At 37.5% G+C, this 26951-nt stretch overlaps 1 protein-coding gene across 2 annotated transcripts in view; it reads right to left on the bottom strand.

The window, feature by feature from the left end:
- Ibtk (inhibitor of Bruton tyrosine kinase) overlaps positions 1 to 26951 on the bottom strand; it is a 63648-nt gene that overhangs the window by 11286 nt on the left and 25411 nt on the right. Inside the window, exons 11-25 of one of the 2 annotated variants that reach the window (XM_006983727.4) lie at positions 26540 to 26717; positions 24959 to 25561; positions 24175 to 24261; positions 23203 to 23285; positions 23086 to 23123; positions 22549 to 22645; positions 20008 to 20109; positions 17617 to 17734; positions 14942 to 15002; positions 13830 to 13951; positions 11159 to 11271; positions 7814 to 7962; positions 6230 to 6390; positions 5032 to 5124; positions 4336 to 4479 (exon numbers count right to left, since the gene is read on the bottom strand). In XM_006983727.4, the coding sequence (XP_006983789.1) occupies positions 4336 to 4479; positions 5032 to 5124; positions 6230 to 6390; positions 7814 to 7962; positions 11159 to 11271; positions 13830 to 13951; positions 14942 to 15002; positions 17617 to 17734; positions 20008 to 20109; positions 22549 to 22645; positions 23086 to 23123; positions 23203 to 23285; positions 24175 to 24261; positions 24959 to 25561; positions 26540 to 26717 (2149 nt within the window). The remainder of the gene's footprint in view (positions 1 to 4335; positions 4480 to 5031; positions 5125 to 6229; positions 6391 to 7813; positions 7963 to 11158; positions 11272 to 13829; positions 13952 to 14941; positions 15003 to 17616; positions 17735 to 20007; positions 20110 to 22548; positions 22646 to 23085; positions 23124 to 23202; positions 23286 to 24174; positions 24262 to 24958; positions 25562 to 26539; positions 26718 to 26951) is intronic. The other variant, XM_006983728.4, reaches the window with a different exon arrangement.

The raw sequence follows: 26951 nt of genomic DNA, 5'->3' as shown, positions 1-26951 counted from the left end.
AAAACCCCATTCTATTTAGCACTTTCCATGGCCAAAGCCAACTGTAGGTAGCAGGGGTACAACTATATCTTGGGAACTTAGAGAGTTATTGCATGGATATGTGACTAGACCAGTAAACACTACCACAACCACAGTGTAAGATTTAGCAGGCTCATTTGTGCTTTAATTAACTGCACATTTAACATTAATCTAATGACAAGTATAAAAACATTTACAAAAGTAAAATTTCATTAGGTGATTCCATAGATAATGAAATGTAAGTAGCTAAAAAAAAAATCACTACTATCGTAAATACATTCTGTAAAGATAGCCTAACAAATCAGGTTAAAATGCTAACTTTAGATTTATTTTCTACTTTCTAAACTAGAATATAATTTAAACTCTACCAATTACTTTTCAACTAGCTTGTACAAGGGATAGTATCTCAGGAGCATTCACCATGCATTACACATGTTTTCACAGCACATGTGTCTGACTTAAAAATCAAATTATGTATTATATTGAATAATGTGATTAACTGTATTTTTTTAAAGATTTATTTATTTATTATGTATACAGTATTGTGCCTGCATGTGTCCTTGCAGGCTAGAAGAGGGCACCAGATCTCATTACAAGTGGTTGTAAGGAATTACAAGTGGTTGCTGGGAATTGAACTCAGGTCCTCTGGAAGAGCAGTCAGTGCTCTTAACCACTGAGCCATCTCTCCAGCCTGATTAACTGTATTTTAAGTATTTTGTACATAATTAACAATTATAAATCTATCAAAAGCAGCATATTATATTCATTTTTTGTCTTAAGCTCAATTTAAGCTTTACAGACATATACTAATTCAAGAAAGAAAATCACTCAACAACTAATATTTATTTCAATTTATCCTAAAACATGCCTCAAAGTTCCTAAAAACTAACCATTAACTAATTATTTTATATAAATGTATTCTTTAAATTTCTAACAAGTAATATTGGGGAATATTATTTTAAGGTGTGTTTCTTTTATTTATGTTGCATTTGTTTAACTCTGTGAAGCTGTGTTACTGTGCCAAATAAAGATGGTCTAATAAAGAACTGAATGGCCAATAGCAAGGCAGGAGAAAGGATGGGCAGGGCTGGCAGGCAGAGAGAATATATAAAAGGAGAAGTCTGGGAGAAAGAGACTGAGGAATGAGGAGGACTTCAGTGGCCAAAGAGCCACCCAGCACACAGCCAGACATGGAGTGAGAAGGAAAGAAAAGGTATACAGGAATAGAAAAAGATAAAAACCCTGAGGCCAAAGATAGACGGGATAATTTAAGAAAAGCTAGCAAGAAACAAGCCAAGCTAAGGTCAGACATTTATAATTAAGAATAAGCCTCCGTGTGTGCTTTATTTGGGAGCTGGGTGGCAGGTCCCACAAAAGAGCAAAAACCAACAACAACACTGGTCTGTGCCAATAACTTAAGATAAAATCCACATAGCCTTAAAGCCTATTACACTCATATTATGTATATTATTCTAAATAGAGATCTTCACATATATACTTGCATATACATTTTTAAAAGTTGTTTCAGTTTAGTGTTTAATGAGTATAAATTCAAGCAATGTATAATATATCCTAAAGAATTTCATAGAAAAGCAGTTTTTGAAAGATCCTAAAGGAGTGCTGCACAGCTCAATGGCAGAGCGCTTGCCTTGCACACCTAAGGTCCTAGGGTTCAATCTCTAGCACCAAAAAGTAAATAAATAAATAAAATCTTTACGATGAAATGTAGTTGAGTCTAAAATTATAAAAGAACATTAAACATAAACCATTCACTTATTTTCAATCATATTAATAAATGAATTCAGTAGATTCACTTCTACTTAGAAGTCAAAATAATCTATATTTGGTCAGTTATATAAATTGTCTTGATAAGATATAAAAATTAATCACTCATTTGTTTGCACTTAAGTTTTGTATTTGATCATGGCACAATTATTTTTCAAAGAAAATATCTTCATATTTCTGCCAAACTTAACAGCATTTTTCTCCCCTTATTCCTAGAACTCTCCTTAATAAGCAATAGCCGATTCCCTGAGCATTTTAGGAAGACAGTGCCATCCATGTGGAGCTCAGCTCATGCTGCTAGTGATTACTGGAGAAGAGAGTCAACTAAATTTGAACATCAACATCCGAGGTTTCAAATACCTCATTACTTTCACTAAGATCCCATATAAGGGGCACACAAAAATAATCAGAATAAAGACATAATGCCACAGCATCCTGAGGCCAGCCAGCACGAGCGCAGCAGTAGACAGCTACAGGGACAACTGGTCTGAGTGTGTAGGAAGACTGAATTAGTAGGACCAAACCCCACAAACTCCTGTCTGCTGGAGACACCCTTGGAACCAGACCGTGGTGTGGCTGGGTTACCAGATATCACCTACCTTAGCACAAGGAAAAGTTGATTTGAAGTCACAAGTCAAATGGAAAACAGGAATAATAAGCTGTGTGCTATGTGTCGTCTCAACTTGAAATGGTAAAGCATGTGAAAATCTATACCAAATGTTGAGAACCCAGCACCAGCGCTAACCTCCTTACCCTGACCAGCTTCCAGAATACCAGCACCTAAATATGCAGGTTTGTCAGCAGAAGCAGAAGACGCCCGTTAGAAAACTAAGAACTCTGGAGATGAGGAAAAGATACCAAAGATCACCAACATATGTGGGGTCCTAAAAGGGAGACTGCAAGGAATCATAGTTATACACACAGGCACACAGTATTTCCAACTGTAGCACAAAAGCAAAAGAACCAACATACTTATGCAGCAAGACATAAAAATGAACCATAACAGAGACCTCTGAAGCAAAGGGCAGTGTTTAATCAAACGCTAGTTTTAATGTTTTATGAATGAGCCATACAGTATGACTTTTTGACTTCCTATATTAATATATTGCTAGGATCCAGCTATGGTTATATTTAGTCATACTTCTTTCATTATTCTGCAGTATTATACTTTCTAAAAATGTTTAGCCATTCATCAATGACAGATGACAAGGCTGTACTAGGTTTTAGGTACTGCAGTACTGATAATATGAATATTCTTACAGTGTGTAGACACAGATTTCTGATTCATACATGCCAAACACAGAATCATTTACAGAGTAGATGGATCTATCATAGTATTTGAATCATGAACACTATATAAAGGCCAAAAAGCACCACAGCAAACGAGACAGACCACAGAACACAGACGCCAAGAAAGATGTTGCCAGGAAAAATCCTGAAACTCCCTATGCTTGTTTACTGCTGGCTTTTAAAATAAGCCAAGTGATGACACAGCAAAATCCACAACATTAAGCCCAATGTATCCTCAAGTATTTAACAGCTTCTCTCAGACTACAGTAACATCCGGAATCGCAACAGTGGTTTTCAACCAGATTTCGCCTGTGTTTAGACAAACACCTCAGTGCCACCTCAAATCTCCTTAACTCTTAGCTGGGTTTTCCCATTTCTTGTCTCTCTGCTTCCCTTCTCACTGACAATGCCTCACATCTATTGCTACCTTTGGCAGGCCCTGACAGCTCTACCAGCGACCTTCAGAAGAAAATCAATTGTTTGCTATTCTCTTCAAAATAATTTACATTTTCGGTGGTGGGGAAACAGAAAACAAAAAACCCTTCAGGAACAGAGTGACAGGCATGAACACTGACGGAATCCCCCTAAATCCTGAGACAGGATTCTCCTGTCCCTTCCCTCTATCCATGCACCTTTCTCTTAAACTGGGTTCCAAGCATTATGAAATGAGTTTCCAAAAAGGGGAACTAGGAAGGAAGCAAAAACAACATTTTACACAGCTCATCTTTGGAGATGATTCCTAGCAATGTGGCCACCACGGGAAGACTGTGACGGCTCAAACCGCCATGATGTGACACAAAGTCAAACAGCACAGCTTGGACAACGGACGCTGCTTTGGCTGTCCCGTGTGAGACAACCAAGGATGCACACACAAGGACTAGAAGATCGGATTACTGAAGACCAAGCTTGCGGTTTTGAAATTTTAGTCTATTTGTTCTTTATTTTAAAATGAAACACTGAATCTCTTTTCAACAGATACTATAGGATGGCAAGAATGACATCCAAAAGTAAAAAGTAAATCCACTCTCTTGAAACCATGTTGTTAATACATCTAAAATTATAATAAAACAAAAATACTTTAGAAGTCTGTACTGCACAAGTTCCAACATTTAAGTTAAAAGCCAATAGGGGAAATGAAATATTTAAAAGGACTTTAGAAACACATGCAGGGGAAACTCAGAAGCCAAGAACCACCACTGAAGCCAAGGGAAGACCTCTGTAATTTTAACAACAAGAGCATACCATGCGTTCGCTGGCTTGGGGGACTTTGAAGGAGCTGTTAGAATTGGTTCCATGCTGTTTGTTCCTGAATTGTTTTCTTTGGTGGTCAATGCAATCATTTTCCTTTGCCTCTGAGAAAGTTTGACTCCATGAGAAATAATTTTCCTAAAAATTAAATTAGGGTAAACCAATTATTTCTACTGGCTTCACTGCTTCTAAGAAATCTTAGTTTCCTAAGAAATCATTATGCTCAAAACAAAATTAAACCCCCCAGCATTAATGTCTGCTTAATCAAGGTCATCGTAACATGTTTTCTATTAAGTTTCAAAAGTTAAAGTTTCAGTTTATATTGCTGATGATCAAACAGTGGTTAAACATGAGCCCCCAGAACAGCATTCTTTTCAAACAACTTCGCATCAGGCTTGTGCATTTCTTCAGAAATAAAACTTCATGACAATCACTGCAGTGACAACGGTACCCTAGCCCTCTGGCATGTAACACTGACTCTAATGCACTAGAGCATCAGACCAACTCAATCATCAGCATACAGCTAGCAAACAGTACTGAGGCTAAGGTACCTATTGGAGGGTTTATAACTATTGTATCAACTGCACAAAAATAATAGGAAAGATCCAGTATGTTGTTCCAATTCTGTAGGACAGAAATACAACACAACATGGTCTTTTGTCTTAATTTTTTTTTTTCTTTTTAACCAACCCTAAGTTTAACTTTGGTGCTGCGCCATATTTTTGTCTACTTTCTTCTGTTTCCATGATGGTTCTGAAATCCACAACAGGAGGACTCACAGGACTAAAAGACAAAAACAAAACAAAAAAAAAACAGCATTCATTACCTATAATGCCCAACACCGAACTTAACTGAATCGGTAAATTATATATAAGACTGATAATTAACTTATAGACTAATAATTCATTTTGTTAGCTTCAGGCACCCTCAAAAAAAGATATTCTGAATGACAGCTACTCTCATAGATACATATATAACATTACCAAATAATCTGAAGTCTTCAAGTTGAGCAATAACCTGAAGTTATTCTAACAAAACAAAAGGAGTCCTAGATCATCTAAATTAGGCAAAAGAACTCACTAAAATTCTAATTAAAATCTTTATCACTACAGATGAATGAGGCTGAAAATCATTTCATTTTCAAAAACAAATGAAATCGTTACTACCATCTATTATTAACAAAAACAGGCACTTTTCAAAAAGTATGGGGGTGCTCAGCAATACTGAAGACATATCCCAGATCCCTCTGTACTCTAAGGGGAAAAAAAGAGGCCCTTAGGGGTATGGGAGCTGCACTGTTAGGGGAAAAAAAAAATCTCTAGAAATAGTTTCTGATACAAGTGAAACCTATGATATAGCTAAGAATAATTCACTTATTACATATGTATTTCATATTTCCAACTGACAAATGGTTGCAAAGCAAAAACTAGTTTTCTCCAATGGAATCTCACTAGGGAAACAAACCACTCTTAAGGGCAGACCCCATGCCCAGTAGTACATGACCAACATAAAATGAATCAATAGTGATTTTGTAGATGTTTTGTCTTATATTGCTTTGTTTGAGCATTTTTTAAAATGTTTCGTGTCTTTTGCTTGTATTATTATGGTTTCTGATTTTGTGTTTTTATAGGTGTGTGTGTGTGTATGTATCTATTATGTGTATTTCCTATGGTTTTTCTTTTTGTTTCAATTCTGCTGATTTTTTTGTTTGTTTGTTGCCTGTTTGTTGTCTAAAGAAAGAGGAGGCAGGCATGGAGTTGGAAGGATGGGAATGTGGGTGAGGATCTGAGGGGAGATAAGGGAGGGGATACCATAACCAGAATATATTATATGGAAAAAGTTCATTTTACATAAATAAACAAGTAAGAGGAAAAAAAGGACATCCTACCTGCAAGAGCCAGCAACCCAACTGGAAGAGCCTGCAGTGTCGACGCTGTTCCTGGGAATGAACTGCGGAGCAGATTTAGACGTTGGTGATTTTTCCCATGGTTTTAAATCTTCCCTAGCACATGCAGGAGGTGTACCATTCACATATGGTTTAGCTTTCCCCTGTGAGAAAAAGGAGAACCCAAGTAGTAATGGCAAGCATCTAACTTAGTAGCTGAGCGTGATAGTCAGTGACACCGGATCAGCTAGCACTCGCCATGTCTGTCTCCAGGCCCACCACCTAGCCTGCTCACCCTCATCACTTACTACAAGCTGCTGCGCACACAGGAAAGTAAGTGCACACCTTAAAATTCTACTCCGACAAAGAGCAAACAAAATGACAATAAAAGTAGTACATATAAGGTATGAAATAGAATTTTAAAATTCCTATTTTAGAAAGAAAATTCACTTTAGACATGAAACTGTGGTACAAATGTCTTATAATCTACTCTATGATGTAGCATTTTAAATAAAATGAAAGTAACTAATACTGACACTTCAGGGGCCTTTGGGTCACAGCTATTAGAAAAGGCTCGGGGAGGTCTTAAATGGCATGTGTACTACTCCTCTATCCTCACAAGACATTCCCTACGCACCTTCACCCTCCTGACACCTCACTGGCCTTCAGATTAACCTTATGAAAACAACAATTTCTTCAAACATCTGCATTAAACTTGAACACTTTGTAAGAATAAATTTATAGTCTCAGAAATTCCCAGATGTTCCAATATGTTTTGTGAATGTGGCAAAGGTTGTAGGAAAATGACTCAGTTTCTAAACATGTAACCATTTTCCTTCCTGTAAGGAAAAGCTGCGGAGCAGGTATTAATGGACGTCGAGAAGAAAGCCTCCTCAGAGGTAAGCCCAGGAGGAGCGCTGCAGCTGTGAACAAGTCAGCCAGCCAGCCCGGCACAACAGCTTCCGGCTGGCTATGTCCGTTAGCACCAGGTAAAAAAGAGACCACGACATCTGAAACTAGGCTTACTTTCAAAATCATTTCTCTCTGATAAATTTTATTTCATTTTAATAGCCACTTCTTAAAATGTTTCTGGAATTTAGCTACAAATATACTTTCCATTGAATAATATTGAAAGTCTATTGAATAATACCACATTATATATATCAATATATTTATCATCAATATATTTTACTTGCAAAAGGATTAGAAATGAAATCATAAAGGATTGAAAACTGTATTAAAATTTCTACAATTAGAATAATTAGCCAGGCGGTGGTGGCACACACCTTTAATCCCAGCACTCAGGAGGCAGAGCCGGGCAGATCTCTGTGAATTCAAGGCCAGCCTGGTCTACAGAGCAAGTTCCAGGACAGGCACTAAAACTACACAGAGAAACTCTGTTTTTTTTTTAAAAAAAAAGAAGGATTATATAACTCAGGAAGAAAATATAAATTATACATACTAGTTTTAGTTTTTTGTTAACACCAAAAAAATATTTGAAACTTTGAGAGAATATCATGAAAACTGAGGTAAAACTAAGGGCACATCCAAACATGTGGTGAGGAAAGAATGCTGTATCAGACCAACCTCGACCTTCTCCGGATGGAATCCTGCTGTAAAATCAGGCGACTGTAAGTCCCTGGGACTACCCACTCCTGCATAGCTTCCTTCAGAGTCTGAGGTCAACAGTTCTGGGAGAGACTCCACAGAATTGTTCTTACCAGACTTCAATAATCCTAAAATGCAAAATAAAATAAAGTAAATAAACTGTAACCACACATAGTAAGCACATATGCATTTCACTCAATGAGCCAAATGGAAAGCGAGCAGCTTATTGCTCCAGACTACACTAACACTTAAATTATATTCACCACACTAACAGCACACTAGTTAAGCTACGGTGACAAAGACATTAAGTGAAAGATCAACATGGAGGAGATAGTAACAAAACTGTTTATTCATCCTAAGTCTCAAATAACTCATCAATCTCAACAACACAGAGCACCACAGCATTTGCTTTGAAGAGATGGTTAACTTCTTCCTCAAGAAAGGTAAGGAGGGAGAAGAGGTGACCAACTCCACAGCAACCCCACCTCTGCCTGTCCCTTTCCAGCTGTGCTCTGCAGGGAGGCAATGGCTCAGCTGTGAGAGAGGAAGTACCTAATGGTCTCTGTGCCAGCAGACGGCCCAGGAACACAGGCTCCTACTGACCCCACTGGCAGCCTGTTGGAGGGTTCATCAGTTTGTTTTCTGTACAAAAAAATCTGTCATTTGAAAATGTTAATTATCTTACCCCCAGAGATGACCTAAATGTTCACCTCTGTTATCCCTAAGTTCAGGTTCACCACACACATACTACAAAATAAACTTCTACTTGATTTCAGGTGATAATTCATGCATTTCAAATTAATTAGAATCTATATGAAGTGCCAAAAGAAACTTGAAGATGCAGACATTATCTGAGCCATAAAAGCTATACAACTGATTAAAAATAACATGTGCTGTCTCTTATACATTCAGAAAAGTGTTATCCCTTTAAGGAGATCACCACACACCATAGCCTTCTTCTCTTGTCTATTACTAAAAACAGCTTGGCAGTGACATCCAAACTTTCTCCTACTTTCATAGGTATTTTAAGTAAATTTTAATTTCATATATTACACTTAACACTGTATGCTTCCAAACCCATTAAAATCAAGACAATCAAATAAATGATTGACATGGCAAGCAATTATTTTTGGTCAAAACAACAAGATCACTCATCAAACTTCAAGGATTAGTATCCATGTCAGGTCTCTACACAATTGTTTCTGATGAAACATGGCTTGTACTCAAATGTTCCTTTTGGTCCCCAATTAAGTTCCACCCTTTCATCATTATCTACTTGGGCCACAGAAATTATGCAACATCAGAATGTATATGGAACTTGACTCAAGAGAGCAAATACTATTTATTCCTTTTGTCATTATCTCAGATCATCATAAACTTTCCAGATCCATTCCCTGATGTTTAAATGAAAAGTTTAAAGTAAGGGACATAAAGTATTTCTTCACTAATCTCCTCCAGTTTTGAAATGTCAAGAGTGTGTGTGTGTGTGTGTGTGTGTGTGTGTGTGTGTGTGTGTGTGTGTGTGTTTATATCCACATGTGTGAGCATGACTCCACACGTCACAGCAAATGTGTTAAGATCAGATTATAATAACATTGGGTGTCCGTCCTCACCTTGTATCTTCTTTGAAGCAGTATTTCTTTGTTGTTTGCCTGCCATGTATACCAGGCCAAGCTAGCTGGCCTGTGGCATTAAAGGGATTACTGTCTGTCTCATCTCCCAGAGGTGCACTGGGATTTCCTATCTTCTCGCTCTGCATCCAGCTTTTACTTGGGTTCTGAGGGTTATAACTCAGGTCCTCACTTGCACAGCTAATGCTTTTACCCACTAAACAACTCCCTAGTCCATGAGACTCTAAGACTCTACTACACACACACACACACACACACACTCACTCACACAAATTGATTCATACTCTTTAAAGCAAATCTAGTATCTACTTTTCCCTTCAGTCATTAGGTAACTGAAAGAGCCCCAGTTTCACAACTGTCTGACCATTTACTCACTCTTTATCAACCTACCTATGCTTTGTTTTCAGGCTAGAAGTAAAGCATTCAACAGAGAATACAAAATCACAGAATTCTATGCTTGGAAAGACCCTAAGATGTGTCTTTCTCATTTCTATATCTCCTGATTCCTACCTTTAATGCTTCAAAAATCAATCTAGGCAAATAATCTCCCCTTTTAAATATCTTTTACTTAAGCCAATTATTACTTAAACCAACTATTCTCAACATTATTTCCTTTAGTTGTGACAAATATCAAATACCCATTCTTTCTTTGCCTTGTATAACAGCCATCTTTCCTAAGGACCACAAGTCAATACACAGGGTAGACTGCCTGTGAATGATGTGACAGAAACTACACCAGATTATGTCTGATTGCCATACGCAGACACACCTACCACCTCAAAAGCCACACTATAGTCTCGTTACTTTTTGGTCATACTTCACAATTTTATCTAAAGAAACCATTAACATTCTGCATAGTTTAAATATAGGTAAGATGAATCTAACACAAGGGACACTATATAAAAGAACTAGGATAACGGTTGAGAAACAGCACAAAACAAATAGCAGGGAGGATACTGTTCTAGCTAAGAGACACTAACATCAAAGGCACTGTTATCCTTGATAGAACAAGAGAGAACGCTGAAACAGAGCTCTGAAAACACTGTTGAGTACTCATGAAAATCTGGATACAGACGCTAACACTAGGTAAGGCTAACCAACCGTGTTAACTATCTGATACTGATATCGGGGGTTTTAGAGGAGAGTTCTTAAGAGAGTCTTACTATACTATTTATGAGAAACAGCATATTACAAAGTATTCCAATCAGATCAGTTAAAAACAGCTCTGTTAATGCACACACACTATGGTTAGAGGACCACTGTGGGCAACAAGCAACTGTGCTTCTCATAAGACGCAGTCTGTACAGAGCTACAATGCAGGGAACTGCCTGGCATGTATGCTGCCCAGGGTCAGTCCTCAGCACCACAGAAAGGAAAGGGTAGGAGGGAGAGAAGGAAGAAATTGTGGCAATAAATTAACAGTGAGTCTAAATACAGTATAAAGGTGTTCATAATGTTGTGTGTGTGCGTGCATGTGTGTGCCTGCATGCATCTTTTATATTTTCAGTAATTAATAAAAAAATCTTCAAAATAAGGCTGGCAGATGGACCAGCAAATAAAGGCTTCTGTCACCAATCATGATGACCTGAACTTGACCCCTGGAACCTACATAGTGGTGAAGGACAGAAATCACTCCTGAAAGTTGTCCGCTGACCTCCACACACAGACCAGAAATATGCTCAAACATACTAACCTGTAGATGGTGGACTCTGAAGAATATCTGAAAGGTTGTAGCCTCCAGAACTGTCGGAGCGCTTCCGTGGCTTCTTTTTAGCTCTTGTTTTGGCCTTCTTGAACATTGTTTCCCTAGGAAAAGGCAAACATAGAATCGAAAGGCAAAACGTTTGGTCAAGCACAAACCACATAAGGACATGCAGGTACCATTCATACGCTCAGGCAGACCAGGGGAAATCACTAACCGTGCTACTCACCAGTGTCATCTATTTGTGCGTTAGCCCCAGAATTACCGTTAAAGTTAAAAAAACACAATGTTGGCCACAGTAGCCAACAAAGAGCAGCACTGAGAGTTCCCTGCCACCACATCTCCAGGAGTCACCACAAGGGCTCCCAAGTGATGGCAGCAGCTTGAGATCCACTCACTTCCACAGGCACTTCCCAAGTTCACTAAGACTTGATCTGAGATATGGGCCTAGTCACATATATGTAGCATACTACAGAGCTGCTCCAGAACTCCAAGGGCAAAGGGACCCTCAAGTTCACCAAGACAAGAAAGAGGACGTACATCTGTACCACGAGGAAGTGAGAAGTGAACAGCATCCTGCCTACGATAAGGAAAACTTGTGCCAAAGACTGAGCCTCCTCCCCATCTCCTCATAAAAAAGCCTTCACCAAAAAAAAAAGTACAACACTGTACATAGTTACATTAACTGTAATCATCAAATAAAAACATTTGGTGTGTGCATGCGTGAGTGTGTGTGTGAGAGAGAGATGAATGCGTGTTTGTACAATGTGAAGGCATCAGGGGTCCTGCTCCATCACCTTCTCCTGGATTCCCTGGAGACAAGCTCTCTCAATATTTTCTTGTGTTACTTCACACTAACACCTAGGCTCCTGCCTCTAAACTCTGAGTGCTGTTGGACTTCCAGGACTATGGCCAGACCTGGGTTTTAACAATGGGCTGAGGTCCCACCTCAGACCTTCATGCTTGTGCAGCAGTGTTCTTTCCCATGGAAGCACCTCCTCAGCTCCTGTGGTGGTTTTCTAAGAGTAGCTGAGTGAATGTTTAATTGCTTGAATTAAGTACTATGAATCAGGAAAGGGAAAGTAGGTATCTGTGAGTGCAACAACTGTCTTATTTTAGTGAAATATTTAACATCTCATTATATACTATAGTCATGCAAGCCAGCTGTGAATATATCATTTTGTGGTAGTTAATATGAATCATTTTAACTCAATGTTAATGCATTTTATAATATTAATATCATATATGTTATACACTTAAGGATATTATGTTTAACTTCTATTGTCCAAAATGATATCACACATCAGAAAAAAAGCTTAGAAAGTAATTAAAAGAACACTTGTAGAACTCAAGAATAGTTTTTCAATGAGGTATAGCTATTTGTCTATCATAGATGACCTCAATGTCCAAAGACTTCACCCTACCAAGTTATTTGTCCCACAGATAATTCTATGATATGAGCCTAAAATACTAATAAGTTATTAGCCTAAAATACTAATTAGGTATCTATTCTATGCAAAGGTTGTCAAAATTGTTAGACCCACATTTTGGTGATGGACTCCCAAATCTCAATTTTTGTGGATTACTGTTGGGGTCTGAATATGAAATGTCCTCCCACAGACTCATATATTCAAAGTGGTCCCAGATGGAGTAAGGTTCAAAAGCAGGGTCACAAGAAAAGACTTGGATAATAAGGAGTCCAATTTCATCAATGGAATAACAAATTTATGAGTTTACATCTTAATGTGCTATTCAGAAGTAAGTTCCTAGCTGGAGAAACGCGATCGATCACCGGAGCATTCCTGGGAAGAGTGTGTTGTGACCTGGTCCCTTGTTTTCTCTCTGCCACGCCGGCACTGCTGTGACATTCTGCCTCCGGCCTTATAGCAAAGGAGCCAGCAGCGCATTGACAAACCTCACAAGCTGGAGGATAAAGCAAACCTTTTCACCTTTAATTGGTTTTTCTCAGGGATTTTCTCACAATGCAAAAAGCTAGTGTAGTCACCATCTACTGAAGTAATCCGGGTCTACAGAGAGGACTCCTGAGAAAATATAACCCCATCTATGGCTGTCACATTCCTCTCTGAATGCTCTCTAGTCCAGCCTCCTGAGTACAAGTCTGTAGTCTTCCAACAAGATGGAGGAGAGACAGTCACCTGACTGAATGGGGTTCAGGAAAGGATGGCATCTACTTGTCCTAATCCTCACGAGCTGGGCTACCATAACTGCCAAGCATTCCAGAACTGTTTCAAGTTGTGTGCTGTCAATACTACAGAGCCACAACTTTCCAGCCCACAGCAGCCGCATCTCCTGACCCCCGCTGGCACCTCTGCTGCTCTTCCTGTCTAGGGCAAGCAGCACGCCTTTTCAAATGTCTACTGTAACTTCAGGAGGCTTGGAGGAGGCCATTACGACAAACACACTTGACTAACCTGTCTGTCTGTCTGAAGACTACAGTATTTTTATACTTACATGTTAAACAGTTTAGATTTAAAATATCAGCCATGTATAATTACTATGTATTATATCAAAACTGAACTGCACATTCATACTTCCTATATCAGAACTTCTCAATTTATAATTCCAATGTTAATATAAAGTGTCAGGTGTCCCACGGGGTAAGGAAGAAGAAAAAGGAAAGAAAAAATAGAACAGGGCTTACGAGTAATTTGGTTCCATATTTATTTCTTCTTTAAAAAAGACATCTCCATCATCTACTTGCATGTAGCTAATATCTGGTCCATCTTGATAGGGTGTAATGACTCTTCTCTCCATTGCTGGAATCTACAGAATGAAAGACAGTAAACATAAAATTGGTAAAGATTTTTAAAAACTAATAACGTGTCACTTATACTGTCAAGTGGTAACATTAACTAGGAAACGCCTAGGATGCCTAATAACTCTCAAATACAATGGGGAATTTTTTTTTAACAGATTCAATAAAAAGCATTTTATATAAAATCATTGGGGGTGAGGGCTGAAAGGCAGCTTTGCTTTCTTATTAAGTACAGACTGATCCATCTCTCAGGAGTCATGTGAACCCATGCTCTGTATGTACTGTCCTGACATTTGTAACTAAAACTCTGAAACAGCAATTTTTATTATAAAGAAATTATAAGAGATGTGTTAATTTTATTGTCTTCAGTTTTGATTTTCACACTTATCTATGGGACTTGAAAGTTTATGTTCTAATTTCTAAAAGATTATGTATTTGCGTTTGTTATAAAATTATTCCATTGTGTCTGGTCTAATACCCTGTTTTGAAAGGTAATATGTTGTTTTTTGCTTTTTACTCTTTTTGGGGGGGCCCGCCACCCAGCTCCCAAATGAATCACACATGAGGTACTTATGAATGCCCAGCCTTAGCTTGGCTTAGTTCCTAGGCAGCTTTCCTTATCTTAAATTATCCCATCTACCTTTTGCCTCTGGGCTTTTACCATTCTCTTACTTCCATAAATCTTACTCCTTGGCTTGCTGGCTGTGGAGCTGGGTGGCTGACCCCCGATGTCCTCCCCACCTCTGGCTCCTTCTCGATCTCCCTTTCCAGATTTCTCCCTCTATATACTCTCTCTGACTGCCAGCCCCGCCTCTCCATTCTCCTGCCTTGCTATTAGCCAGTTCTTTATTAGACCATCAGGTGTTTTAGACAGGTACAGTAACACAACTCACAGAGTTAAACAAAGTCAACATAAACAAAAGTGACACACCTTAAAATATTCTACTACTGTAATATCTTAGCTTATAAAAACTGTACTGAGAAAACAAAAATATTACCATTTTTCGGTAAAATGTGGAAAGATCTTTCAAAACATCCTCACTTAAAACATCAAGAGACCTGAAAAACAGGAAATAAAATTCTAGCTTAGACTCAAATGACTGAGCAGCTATCAAGATTTTCAAGTATGTTTATTTCAAGTTGTCAAATATGTAACAAAGTTCTTTTTCAAGTTTACATACACTAGCTATGAAAACTCCTTCTGGAAATACATCTAGTTACATGTTATGGATTTCAGGTAACCAGCAAACACATTATACAAATATTTTGATAAAACTAAAGCAAGTCTTTGGAAAGGGAATAAACATGATCTTTTCTTCTGTAACATGATATCAAGTCCTCATTTCTCAATCTTCTTCTGCAAACTGTAATGTCTAACTGTGTAAAGAGTACTGTAATGAGAGAAGACTGCCTTAAGCATCCGAGTATCAAGGTTCTACCTAACATTATCACTACTCTCAACTACCTCCATGACCAAGAACAGCTTACTTTGCTTCTGAGTCTTAACATCTTCTAGTATAAAATGAAAAATGGACTGCATCAACTATATTCAAGATAAATTCAAGTCTCACAGGTTCCAAAAGATACTTTAGGCATCAATGAAAATTTAAAACAAGGTTTACATCCATTTTTATGTGTGTGTATTTATGTATATATTGTTTTATATATACAGTGTTATGTGTATGCATTCACATATATACTGTTGTTTTTTAAAGCTATTTCTACAACTAGTACAAAGCAACTTTCATATTCAAATTTGTACCATAACAGTTTTCAACACTTGTAGGATAATTACTTACATTAGCTTATAATGCTAAGTAAATTTGATATAGCCCTCCTTTTCTTAATATTTCCGAACACGTTGTTTTCACTTTTAGCAAACACATACTTGATTAAGAACAGTTAACTTTACATACAAAGTTACGCTTGTCTACTCATATAAAATAACTGAGAGAAATCACCACAGCAGGAGCTATCCTGAAGTGGCTCAGAGGATACACCTGTCTCACTATAACAGAAAAACCATGTGATATGGCATTTTCTATTACAGCAGTGTTGAAAGAATTGGTATTTGTTTTATTTTTTGGTAGCCTCTTATCTGACAAACTGAATGAGATTAATCTCACAATATTGAATAATAAACCTGCTCTCAAGAGAATCACTAATGTCAGAAATGAAATTAAGTCCAGAATCCTAACCAGCTTCTAATATATTTTTATTTTAATTTTAAAAATTACAAAATAATTCTTAAATAGCAATAGAATTTTCTTTAAATCAGTCCTAGCTCGTGATTGAGACCATTCGTGATTCATCTCAAGAAAACAGCAGAGCACTTTATTTCAATGTTTTAGAATAAGTTTAATTAAAAATCATATTGAATTTGCAAAGTGGGTAGGTAGGTAAGTTGTTATTTGTTTTGCTTTGTTTATTCATTTTATTGTTGTTTTGATACATAGTCTTACCCTATAGCCTTGTCTGGGCTAGACTCTGCTATGTAGACCAAGCTGGCCTTGAGCTCATAAAGATCCACCTGCCTCTGCCTTCAGATTGCTAAGATTAATGGCATGCACCTCCATGTCAATTGTTATCATTTGTAATGATCAAGATTTTCTCATTTCTTTCCTCCCAAATTAAAAAGGACAAAAGTTCCTCAAGCCTTCTTGTAGCACGAATCCTAATTGGACTTAATAATAAAAACCTTGAGTCAGCTATAGGGGTAAATGCTGAAAGATCAGAGAGACTAAAGAGCAAGCCACAGCCACCACCTCTTACCTCGCTAACTCCTCAACCTGCAAGAGCCTGAGCTCCTATCTCTGTGGCCTTACATTCCTCTCTCCACCCAGCCGTATCACTTCCTGTCTCTGCCTCCCTAGTGCTGGGATAAAAGGTGTGAGAACCCAAGTGCTGGGATCAAAGGTGTGTGCCACCACTGCCTGTCCTCTATGGCTAACTAATGGCTTAGCTCCGCACTCTGATCGTCAGGCTTTATTTGTTAGATCACACACAAAACATCACCACACCTTCTCATTTGCAGTACTAGGATATTAAGAAAAACTATTTCACAAGTATGTGAAAATTAATTAGTCTATGTAACACTTTTAGAAAAATGATCAGTATATATATATATAAAACACTAAATACTAATTATTGTAACTATTCAAACAAAATATAAAACTACATATATAATAAGCAGTATTAGCTACTATTATTATTACTGAAACAAAACACAGAACAAAAGAGAAGATAAATTATCTTAAATATCTTAAAATGCAAACTGGCACCAAAGGCTCCAAATCCAAAAATCTTTGCTCACAAATGTAGCCTCATTTATTTTTATCCTCTTTAGGTTTAAAATTTTTCATTAAAAACAAAAAACAAAGAATTCACATGTCAACAGGCCTCATACACATAACCCTAATGATTAGGACCATAAAGCTGCCCTTGGCCACATAGCCAGAACTTATCTCAACAAAAAATAATTTTTAAATCACTGTTAGAAACCCTGGAAGTTTCCATGGTCCCGCTAATTCTGAAAGTAATGACTCCTTAGCATTTGTCAAATTCTTTCCATCCTAGTAAATACATTATTCCCTTTTAAAGTCCAAGTCCATCTTTTATTTACATATAAACATCTGCCTGTGTAAAAATCATACAGCACAGGAACTCAACCAACCTTGCTTCAAGTACGGCTGCCATATTCAGCCCTATGAACTGTAAACAAGACAGTTTCAACTGCTGAGCATTGTACATCGCTGCAAACTCCAGCAGCATAGCAGCATTCTTAAGGGTAACTACAGAGAAAAGAGATTTGCAAAGTTAGATGAAGAGTGACATACTTTAGCAAGGGAAATACTTGCTTTTCCAAAGTTACAAGATTTCAACATTTAAAACAAGAAAACTGTTCTCTAAACAAAGAAAGGAATGCTGAAGTGAATACAGAAATGAGCTTCATTACAATATTAAAGCAATTTTTACTGACTGGTTTCGAGGTGAAAAAATAAGCTTGCACACACAAGAGTTTTAGAAAACAAAATACATAAGGGTATTCATGTTAGCTGAAAGCATATACATAAGAAGTACCATTCTGGGCTGGAGGGATAGCTCACAACCAAAAATATAACAACTACCATTCTTCCTCCCAAAAGCCTTGAGAATTCTTCACTTTTACCAGTGAACATTCCTTTTCATTCACATAGTACAACAGTCTTCTATAACACTAAAAAAGACTGTTGGGCATAGTAGTGAACACCCTGTAATCCATCCCAGCACTCAAGAGGCCGAGGAAGGACTTCTGTGCATTCACCAGTCTGGGCTACATAGTAAGATCTTGTCTCAGAACCAATAACTACAAACCAAAACAGGCATTAAGTCTAGGAGAAACTGTCAAGCTAATTCTAAATGTTGACTAATCTGTATATATGAAATATAACTAAATCTTACTGTAGTATTGTCCATACCACTGCATAAAACTATACAAGAGCTTAGGATTACTAACGTTTAGTAATGTTCTATCTATGTGAAATGCGTTTTGTTCGAAACCCTCCAAGAATATTCCACCTGCTTGTAACTCCAGCTACCTAAAACTCTCATCTTCTTACTTATACTGAGTTCCAGCCAACAGAAGAATATGGCAGATTTTTACAGTCTGTCTTCTCCCATTTCTTTTTTCTTTCTCTCCTAAACTGTCAAAATCTACAATCACAGTCAATAACAGTCTGCCTCCCTCTGACTAAGTTAACACTGCAACTGATGAAATCATCTCACAAAACAAAAGCAGATCACATGAAAGCTTTCCTTGAACTGTTTAGCTGGAAATGATATGTGCAATGACTAGACAGGCTTCCATGGAACCCTTCTGCTAGGAATTTACCTACCAGTAAAATCAACTGTGCAGCTAAGACTAGGAAGGAACATCCCAGGAGGTCAACAGAGACCACTGAGTCAATGAGAGTGCCTAGGTACATACGGTACATCTATGCCACAGGAAGCCCTTTACTGTAGCATCTTTTCTTGCCTATGGAAAGAAGTTCAGGGATACTTGCCTATTACTAATCAAGAAGACAGCCCACATCACTCAAAAAGATGAGAGAGCCTGGCAAGCTCCTACCAAAATCAAAAAAAATTTAGCAGAACTTCTTCCATATTTCCCAAAGCAGCCATGAACTAAAACATATAAAACTGGCCTAAAAGTTTGCATATCAGATTATGAAAACTGCAACTTTCATAATAGAGTAAACAAAATTGTCTAAATGAAGAAAGGAAAAAGGGCATTTCAAGACCACTGTGGTACTGAAAGGATCAGTAACACTGAGCTCAACACAGTGAGAACCAAACAGTGGGCAAATAGAAAATGCATGGCCTGCACAGCTAAGTCATTTCTACAACTTGAAGAAGCAGGTACAACAGCGAAACCATAAATAAAAATTAATATTTCATTTCTAAAATGAAAAAGGTCCATTGATTTTGTTGAGATAAGGTAAGGGGAGAAGTATATAAAATTTACAGCAAACAGAAAACGAGTTGGTTAAAAAAGAGAAACAATAAGCGATCAAGACCAGGATAATGGTAACAGCTTGCTTTCAAACCTTCACTATTGAAATCCCCAAATAGACTGGATATCACTGTCATCATTTATGGTTTCACAGCATGTTAATAAAAATATTTTCTAAATCTAAGGTGTGTATGTTTTCAATTATTTCTAAGGAAAGAATGTGTTTACAAATGATGGCATGTAATAATCTAAATGTCTTGCCCTTTCTTTGTTTTTTGTTTGCTTTTGAGGCAGTCTTACTATGTAGCTCTGGAACTCTCTATGTAGATTAGGAGCTCTGGCCTGGAACTCTGTATAGACCAGACTGAATTTAAACTCAAAATGATAAACTGCCTCTGCCTCCCAAGTGCTAGGACTGAAGGTGTGTGTCACCATGCCCAACCATCTTGACTTTTTTTAAAAGCACACACACATAACAACGGTGTTTCACCATAATGGAAAAATAAAGCTAATACAATAAAGTACACTAGATCAATCTGAAAACAACATAGTACTCTAATTCCAATTACTCACGTTTTTCAGTCAATGCTCCTTCACAAACCTCCTTTAATCTAGTTATGAGAAGCTGATCGGCCACTACAAGAACACTACAAATAAAATCCACATTTTGAGACTCTAACAAGAAAAAGAAAAAGAAAAAGGAAAAGATTACTGTTATTCTGTAACCATTTTAACTAGTAAAAAACAAAATTAAGACATCAAGGTACAGAGGCTTATGAAACACGTCAAATTATCTGCACCTTTCAGGTGGACAACTAGAAAAAAAAGCCCCTAAAAATGCCTTGGTATTGAAAATTCTCTTCCTATCACTGTGATAAAAAACCCCAACTAAAGCAACTTGGGGAGGAGGAAGGGTTTGTTCCAGTTCACAGTTCGAGTCAGGGCGGCAGCAGCCTGAAGCAGCTGCTAACACTGTAACCAGTGAGAAGAAAGTAAAGGATGCATGCTCCTGCTCAGCCCCCTTTTCTCTTCAGACAATCCAGACCCCAGTCCAGGGGATGCAGCCCCCCACAGGGGATGGCTCTTCCACCCTAGTTAATGGTCTTCCTATCTCCACTGCCATATTTAGGACAATCCTTGGCGGACACATACCCCCTCCCAGTTAATTCTAAGTTCTATTAAGTTGACATTAACCACTAACCATACGTGGCTCATACATTCTCACCATAGGACCAATAAAATGATTAATCTGAAGTGACTATTTCAGTGTAAAAGGCTACTAGAATGTCTGACTTGTCTATAATTTCCCATTTCATCAAGAAATATTCCTAGACTAACAAATAGAGTCAAGTCGCCCATTCTCCAGTGCAGGGCACAGAGCCATACATATGGGAAGCAATAACTATACTTTGTGGTCTATCAAAAATAAATAGTAAGAAAAAAAGAAAAGGAAGTTGAGAGGCAAAAAAGTTGGAGATACATGGGAGGAGTTGGAGAAAGAAGCAGGACTGAATATGATCATATTTCATTGTATACATGTATAAAATTTTCAAGAATAAAAAACTTTCAATTAAATTATAAAGACAAAATATCATAAACATAACTACACACCAAACAACAATGGTAGAAATATATTTTTTCCTTGATGACACATTTTTTTTTTCAAAAATGTACAAATCAATAATAGACTATGATGATGGGCACACAATTTCTATAAAGACATAATGACAACAGAACGAAGTAGGTGGAAAGGGGGCTATAAAACACATTTTTGACTAATATTGACACTGAGTTAGAATTAAACAGGTTTGTTTTGACAGTAAAAACCTCCCCTAAAACTAGAAAATTAGAAAATCACTTTTTCTGAACATAGCAAGGGCTAGCAGAATGGCTGATTTGGTTAAACAACTTGCCACCAAGTGTGATAACCTGAGTTCAATTCCCAAGACCCACAGGGTGGAAGGAGAGGACCAACTCCAGTAATTTATCCTGACCTCCAGCACCAGGGTATCCGACACCCTCAGCTGGCCTCTAGGGGCACCTGCATATACAACATATACAACACACACACACACACACACACACACACACACACCTTAAAAAAGAAATAAAGACAAAAAACATTTCCATTTAAAATAGTGGCAAAAAGAATTCTGAGAACAATTATTTTGACAAAGGAAGTAACTGCAAAACCTACACACAAAAATCAACAGATTAAAACTATGGTTGCACACCCAATGCCCTATACTCGGGTTACTGTTAAAACGGCAGCTTTCTCACATTAATCTACAGGTGAAAATACTGTACAATTTGACAATGGTGACAAGGGCACAATTTTAAATTATAACAACAGATATGTACTTTAGAAATGTGTAATTTATTTGATGTGAATATCTCGATTTTTAAATAGAAATATATATATACATTCTTTTTAAAATATACTATTCATTTCAAATATATAAATAACAAATGTGTGTTTTAAAGTCGAAGTTACATATCAGGTACACAAATATTCTGAATGTCACCCTCGGTCGAACACATCTTAACAAAGACCACCCAGACTTCCTCCTGCAGACTGGGGTTCTGTCCCTGCTACAGACACCTGTCTTCTAACACAGTTTGATTCTCCTCCGCTCGACTCTAACTTTTTGCAAAGCGGGTCTTTTCACTTTAAAAATTCTTCAATGTACATCTGTGCCTAAAAACTAATGGCACAATGAACCCCACAAACGTTATTCAGAAGAACTGCAGCAAATCAGACCCACAATCAAATCGTGAGTTCTGCTTGACAATGTGCACAAATCACTTCCTTCACAAACTTCCTTTGAGTCTGTCTGCTGACACATTATTAGAAAGAGGAAATTTCATACAGAATTTGTCAAAAATTATACTCCTTGTATTTACCAATCTTAACACAGAGGTAGCTAGAGATGAAAGTTCTATCACTAATTTCAACCATGACACACAATTCTAAAATGATTCAGGGCGATGAAAATGTAATTTTTTTGCTAATTACTATATAATAATCTGTTACATTTAAAATTAAACCTCTAAAGACAGCACAAGAGGAAAGTGATTCCTGTTGATTTCATCACTCTCCTATGATGTTAGTACCTTTTATCACCACAGCTTCATCAGTATAGAGGTAGTCCAGAATAACTTTCAGAATCTCAGACTGTATTGGCATTTCCAGAGCTGCACAACTGGAGGCCTATGAGCATATAAGACAAAACAAACTCATTAACCTGAAACAACAAAATACTACCATACTCTAGGCTGAGTTCGTGCTATGAAACTAACTCTGGACAGGAAATAACACAAAGGACCCTTGGAAGAATTTATAAAATACAAATCTAAAATTAAGATGCTTAATTTTAAAATATAACATAAAAAAGGGACATAGAAAATTCAGAAAACAAGATACACAAGGACAGTCCTAATGTGTGTCTCAATAATGGTGGTGAGACTGATTTTTAAGCAGCTTTATGGCAATAATTTTAACTTCCAAACGTTGGAATTTTCTAGCAAACTTGAACACACATAAGGTAACACAGAAATGAAGAACTAATCCAAAATACCACGTCCCAATTCTGAATGTCCCCTAACCCCAGGTATGCAGAGATGCCTACCCACTCTCTATTTACACCTTACCTCAATCCATGAGCTGCTCAGCATGCTGTGGAAATATTCTGGAAGAAAAACAGTGCAGTGAGAACAGAGAAGCAGAACCCAAACAAAGGACCCAGCAGCTAACAAGATGCCACCTACCAAGTCTTGCACAGAGCACACATTTATGACAGGGGAATTCCTTCCCATCCACAGACTTCATGGTAACATCATACAGAAATGAACTGGAAAAAAAAAAGTTTACTTAAACAAAGATCAATTTCTTGCATATTTACATAGGGGTAAAGAAGCCCAAGGATTTGGCTTAACTTGAATCTTAGTCAAATGCTGGCAAGAGTAAAAACACTCATGGATACACATGCACCTCATCTCTCACTATCTCAGGAAAGACAATAACAGCCAAATCATCTTCAATTTTTTTTTAGGAGAACTGAATATTAACACTTAAAAAGCTTCCATTTGATTTCCTCTTTTTGCACTTGACTTCCTTTGTGTTAGTGGCAGCTGGTGGTGCACTCCAAGCCCTTTCACTCTTTTTTGAACAACCTGTTGCACACCAAGTAATCCTTAGAAATTTTCAGTTTTCTTTTTTCTTTTCTTTTTTTTTTTTCTTTGTTTTTTTTTTGGTTTTTCGAGACAGGGTTTCTCTGTGTAGCTTTGCGCCTTTCCTGGAACTCACTTGGTAGCCCAGGATGGTATTTCTTTCTTCAAGATTTATCACCTATAAAGTATCTAACATAAAACTTTTAACAATGTATATGGTCTATTTATTTTTGAAAAAAGGCATACTAAGCAAAACAATCATAATCATAATGAAAATACATAAACAGTCTGATTGAAAGAGATGAGGTCTGCATAAAACCCCACTTGTAAGATTCACAACTGAAGAAAAAGCGAAAATTGAAATCCCTCTCTTCATCTGCATAAACCAGAAAGCATGATCTCCTCCAATGACTTGAGCAGTTGTGCTCTGTCTGACTCAGTGGCTCCCTGAGCCCCTGAAGTAGCAGAGGTGAGCGGTCTCCCTTCTCATGACAGCTGCAAGCAGCTCCACTTTCACCTAATGAGCCCAACATCTAAATATGCAAGGCTGATCCGCATTTACTAACTTACCATTTTTTCTGACTTAGCTTCAGTTTATTACCAGTTTTCTTCGCAATAACATTAATTTTTTCATTTTCAAATCTGACTCCATCTAACCTATCAAGGAAAAATGTAAATTAACAACAGGTGGATGGATATAGTCTTCTCCTAAGACCAACACACAACAAAATCTAACAGTCAGGCTTACAGTCAACACAGCTACGTCATTCTCCTAGAAAGTATCAACAAACTTCATTCCAACCTATAATATATCAGTCTTAATTTGAATTTAAAATATGCTTAATATCATTACTGACAAATCAAAGCTGTAACATAGTCTTTCTGTACTTTCCAGTAGGAATCAGAGTATAGTCCTCCCTGCCCCAAATCCATGACAACGGTTATTCCAGCACAAGCAGCTTCATATGAAAGCCTGTGAGAGAAAGAGCGTATCAGTGCTGGTTCATAATGTGACAAGTGCCATGAGACACGTCTTTATCAACAACACAGGACTTTACATCCTGAGAAACTGAGGTCTGAGACAAAGCACACACTGTGTAGGTCTTTCTAACACCCAAGATCTTTCCAGCACACACTCAGGGCATAGCACCTGGAACCCACCAGCAACCTTTCTGTTCTTTCATTTCAAATGAAGAAGTCCCTACGTGGTAACTGTACCAGAAAACAGCAGTCCCTCTCTCCCAAAGAAAGAAGGAAAAGAGAAGGCAGAGAGGGGAGCATAAGGAAAGAAAGAAAAGGCAACAAATACTTCACAGGAGGACTGAATGAGGTAAGCAGAGGATGAGGAACATACCTGCTACTCAAATTACTGAGGCCAAATTTCTTTGCAACATTTTGCAACATTCTTACAGGATCATCTTCCCCAACACCTTTTCCCTTTTTGGAAGATTTGTGTTTGCTTTTCTGCTTTTCACTAACTGTATGAGCTTGGTTGCTTTTGTAAACCTCAAATGCTGCCTTCTGGTTATCATCTGCAGGGCAATTCTTCTTATTCATATGAGAATCTGGGGAGCCCTTACAGTCTTCTGGGTTTTTGTTCACGAGTATTCTGGGTTTGAAGCCATGCGTTAAGAAGTCACAGGTATCTGTATACATGAACTGTAAGAGGTATTCAAACAAGTCAGGATGAACTTTCTCCACCACAAAGAGATGACACCCTGCAGCATCTTCGTCCTTCCGGTACACATCTGTCAGTTCTAAAGGAGTGCCATCTGAAAGAAACAATTTCTGGAAGAAGTCAGAGCGCACTGCTAAAACGTATTTATGAGCAGGGAAGAGTCTATTGCCAACTTGAAATGTCACATCGTGGATGTTATCCATTTCATCTGTTTCCCTCAGGAGCTTGCCAAACTCTTCAAAAAAAGACGAAGAAGACACAACTGGAATTTCATAAAGGCTGGAAATGAAACAAAGATAATTACTACATTGAAGAAACAAGACAATGGATCCCAAGCTGATTCCCTTGAAAAGAAACGGTTTACTTAAACTTTGAAATGTTCTGGTGTTTTCTAAATATAAGAATATCACCCAAAAAATGTTAAGTACTCTATTACCCTTTAATGTTTTTCTATAATGTTTAAAAAACATAACTGAAAACAATAAAAATAAGAAAAGTTCCGAAGTTTTTCCTTGTATACATAACATTTTACAAGTGAAGAAAAAACAGGAACTAAGCAAATAAGATCACAGATCAAGAATGGTTATTCATTCAAGTAAAAATACATATACAATCATTCTAAACCCTGAATGCTGTATTCCTATAATTACAACCTGTTCATCTACATTTTACTCTACCAAGGAAGGAGACTGATGCTCTTGCTTTGCCTTGGACTGGGGCGTTCCCAGCTTAGGACACTTTCAGTGCTAAACTGTTAACCTGGGCAAACCAGAATGGATCATCACCTGACTTCCAGGCCCTCCTCCCTCTTCAAAAATGCCCCTGATGTTTATCTTCTCTCTTTACTAATGTAGTTAGAACATGTTCACTGGGATTCTACCCAACATGTGACCACACCACCTCTTTTTTGTCAATTATCACATTTAAGAGTCAGAAATTTTTATACTACCAAAGAAATATTTATAATCCATTCTTCAGAATCTGAGAACCCCAAGTCTAACATGTACTAAAGACAGCCCCTATGGAGGCATGTGTGTTTTTCTTGAATGTTTTCAAAATCAGGTTGTAAAGTAGGGGAACACACACTACTATCCCCAGTGTAACAAACACTCGTTTCTGATCGCCCTTGTAATGCACTCATTTTTGAAGGTCTTGGTAACAGCTCCTCAATTTAATTTGCATCAGGAGCTACTGAAAACAGAAGAAGGTCTAATGATTATTCCTTCTAAACATAGAATGTATTAAAGACAATTATACCTTGTTTTAGGGTCTGACTGTAGGATTGCAAAGTTGCACCCACTTGCATCTGTGCTGACACTAACAGCTCTATGGGCAAAAGGAAGTTTCTCAAGTCGAATCCTTTCATACATACTATTTGTATCAGAGACACAAGACACATCTGATGAGGAATGATGTAGGTTTGGTAAAATGTCTGCTAAAAAGAAAATAAATGAACTATCATTAATCAAGGCTGCAATGGAATTATTGAAAAGACTTAGGAGCAACTGGAATAAAAAATGACATGAAAAATATCCAAGTACACATGAAGTCCTTCTGAAGAATTTAGAACCTCTCCATCTTCAACACAGATTAGGTGCTGCGTACTTTCTATACATACAGAGAACTTTCAGGGTTAGCCACAATCTATTCTCCCAATAAACACCTTCCA

The sequence above is a fragment of the Peromyscus maniculatus genome, chromosome 7, assembly GCF_049852395.1.
Source record: "Peromyscus maniculatus bairdii isolate BWxNUB_F1_BW_parent chromosome 7, HU_Pman_BW_mat_3.1, whole genome shotgun sequence".
Taxonomy (NCBI): domain Eukaryota; kingdom Metazoa; phylum Chordata; class Mammalia; order Rodentia; family Cricetidae; genus Peromyscus; species Peromyscus maniculatus.
This window is presented reverse-complemented; position numbering and strand designations above follow the sequence as displayed.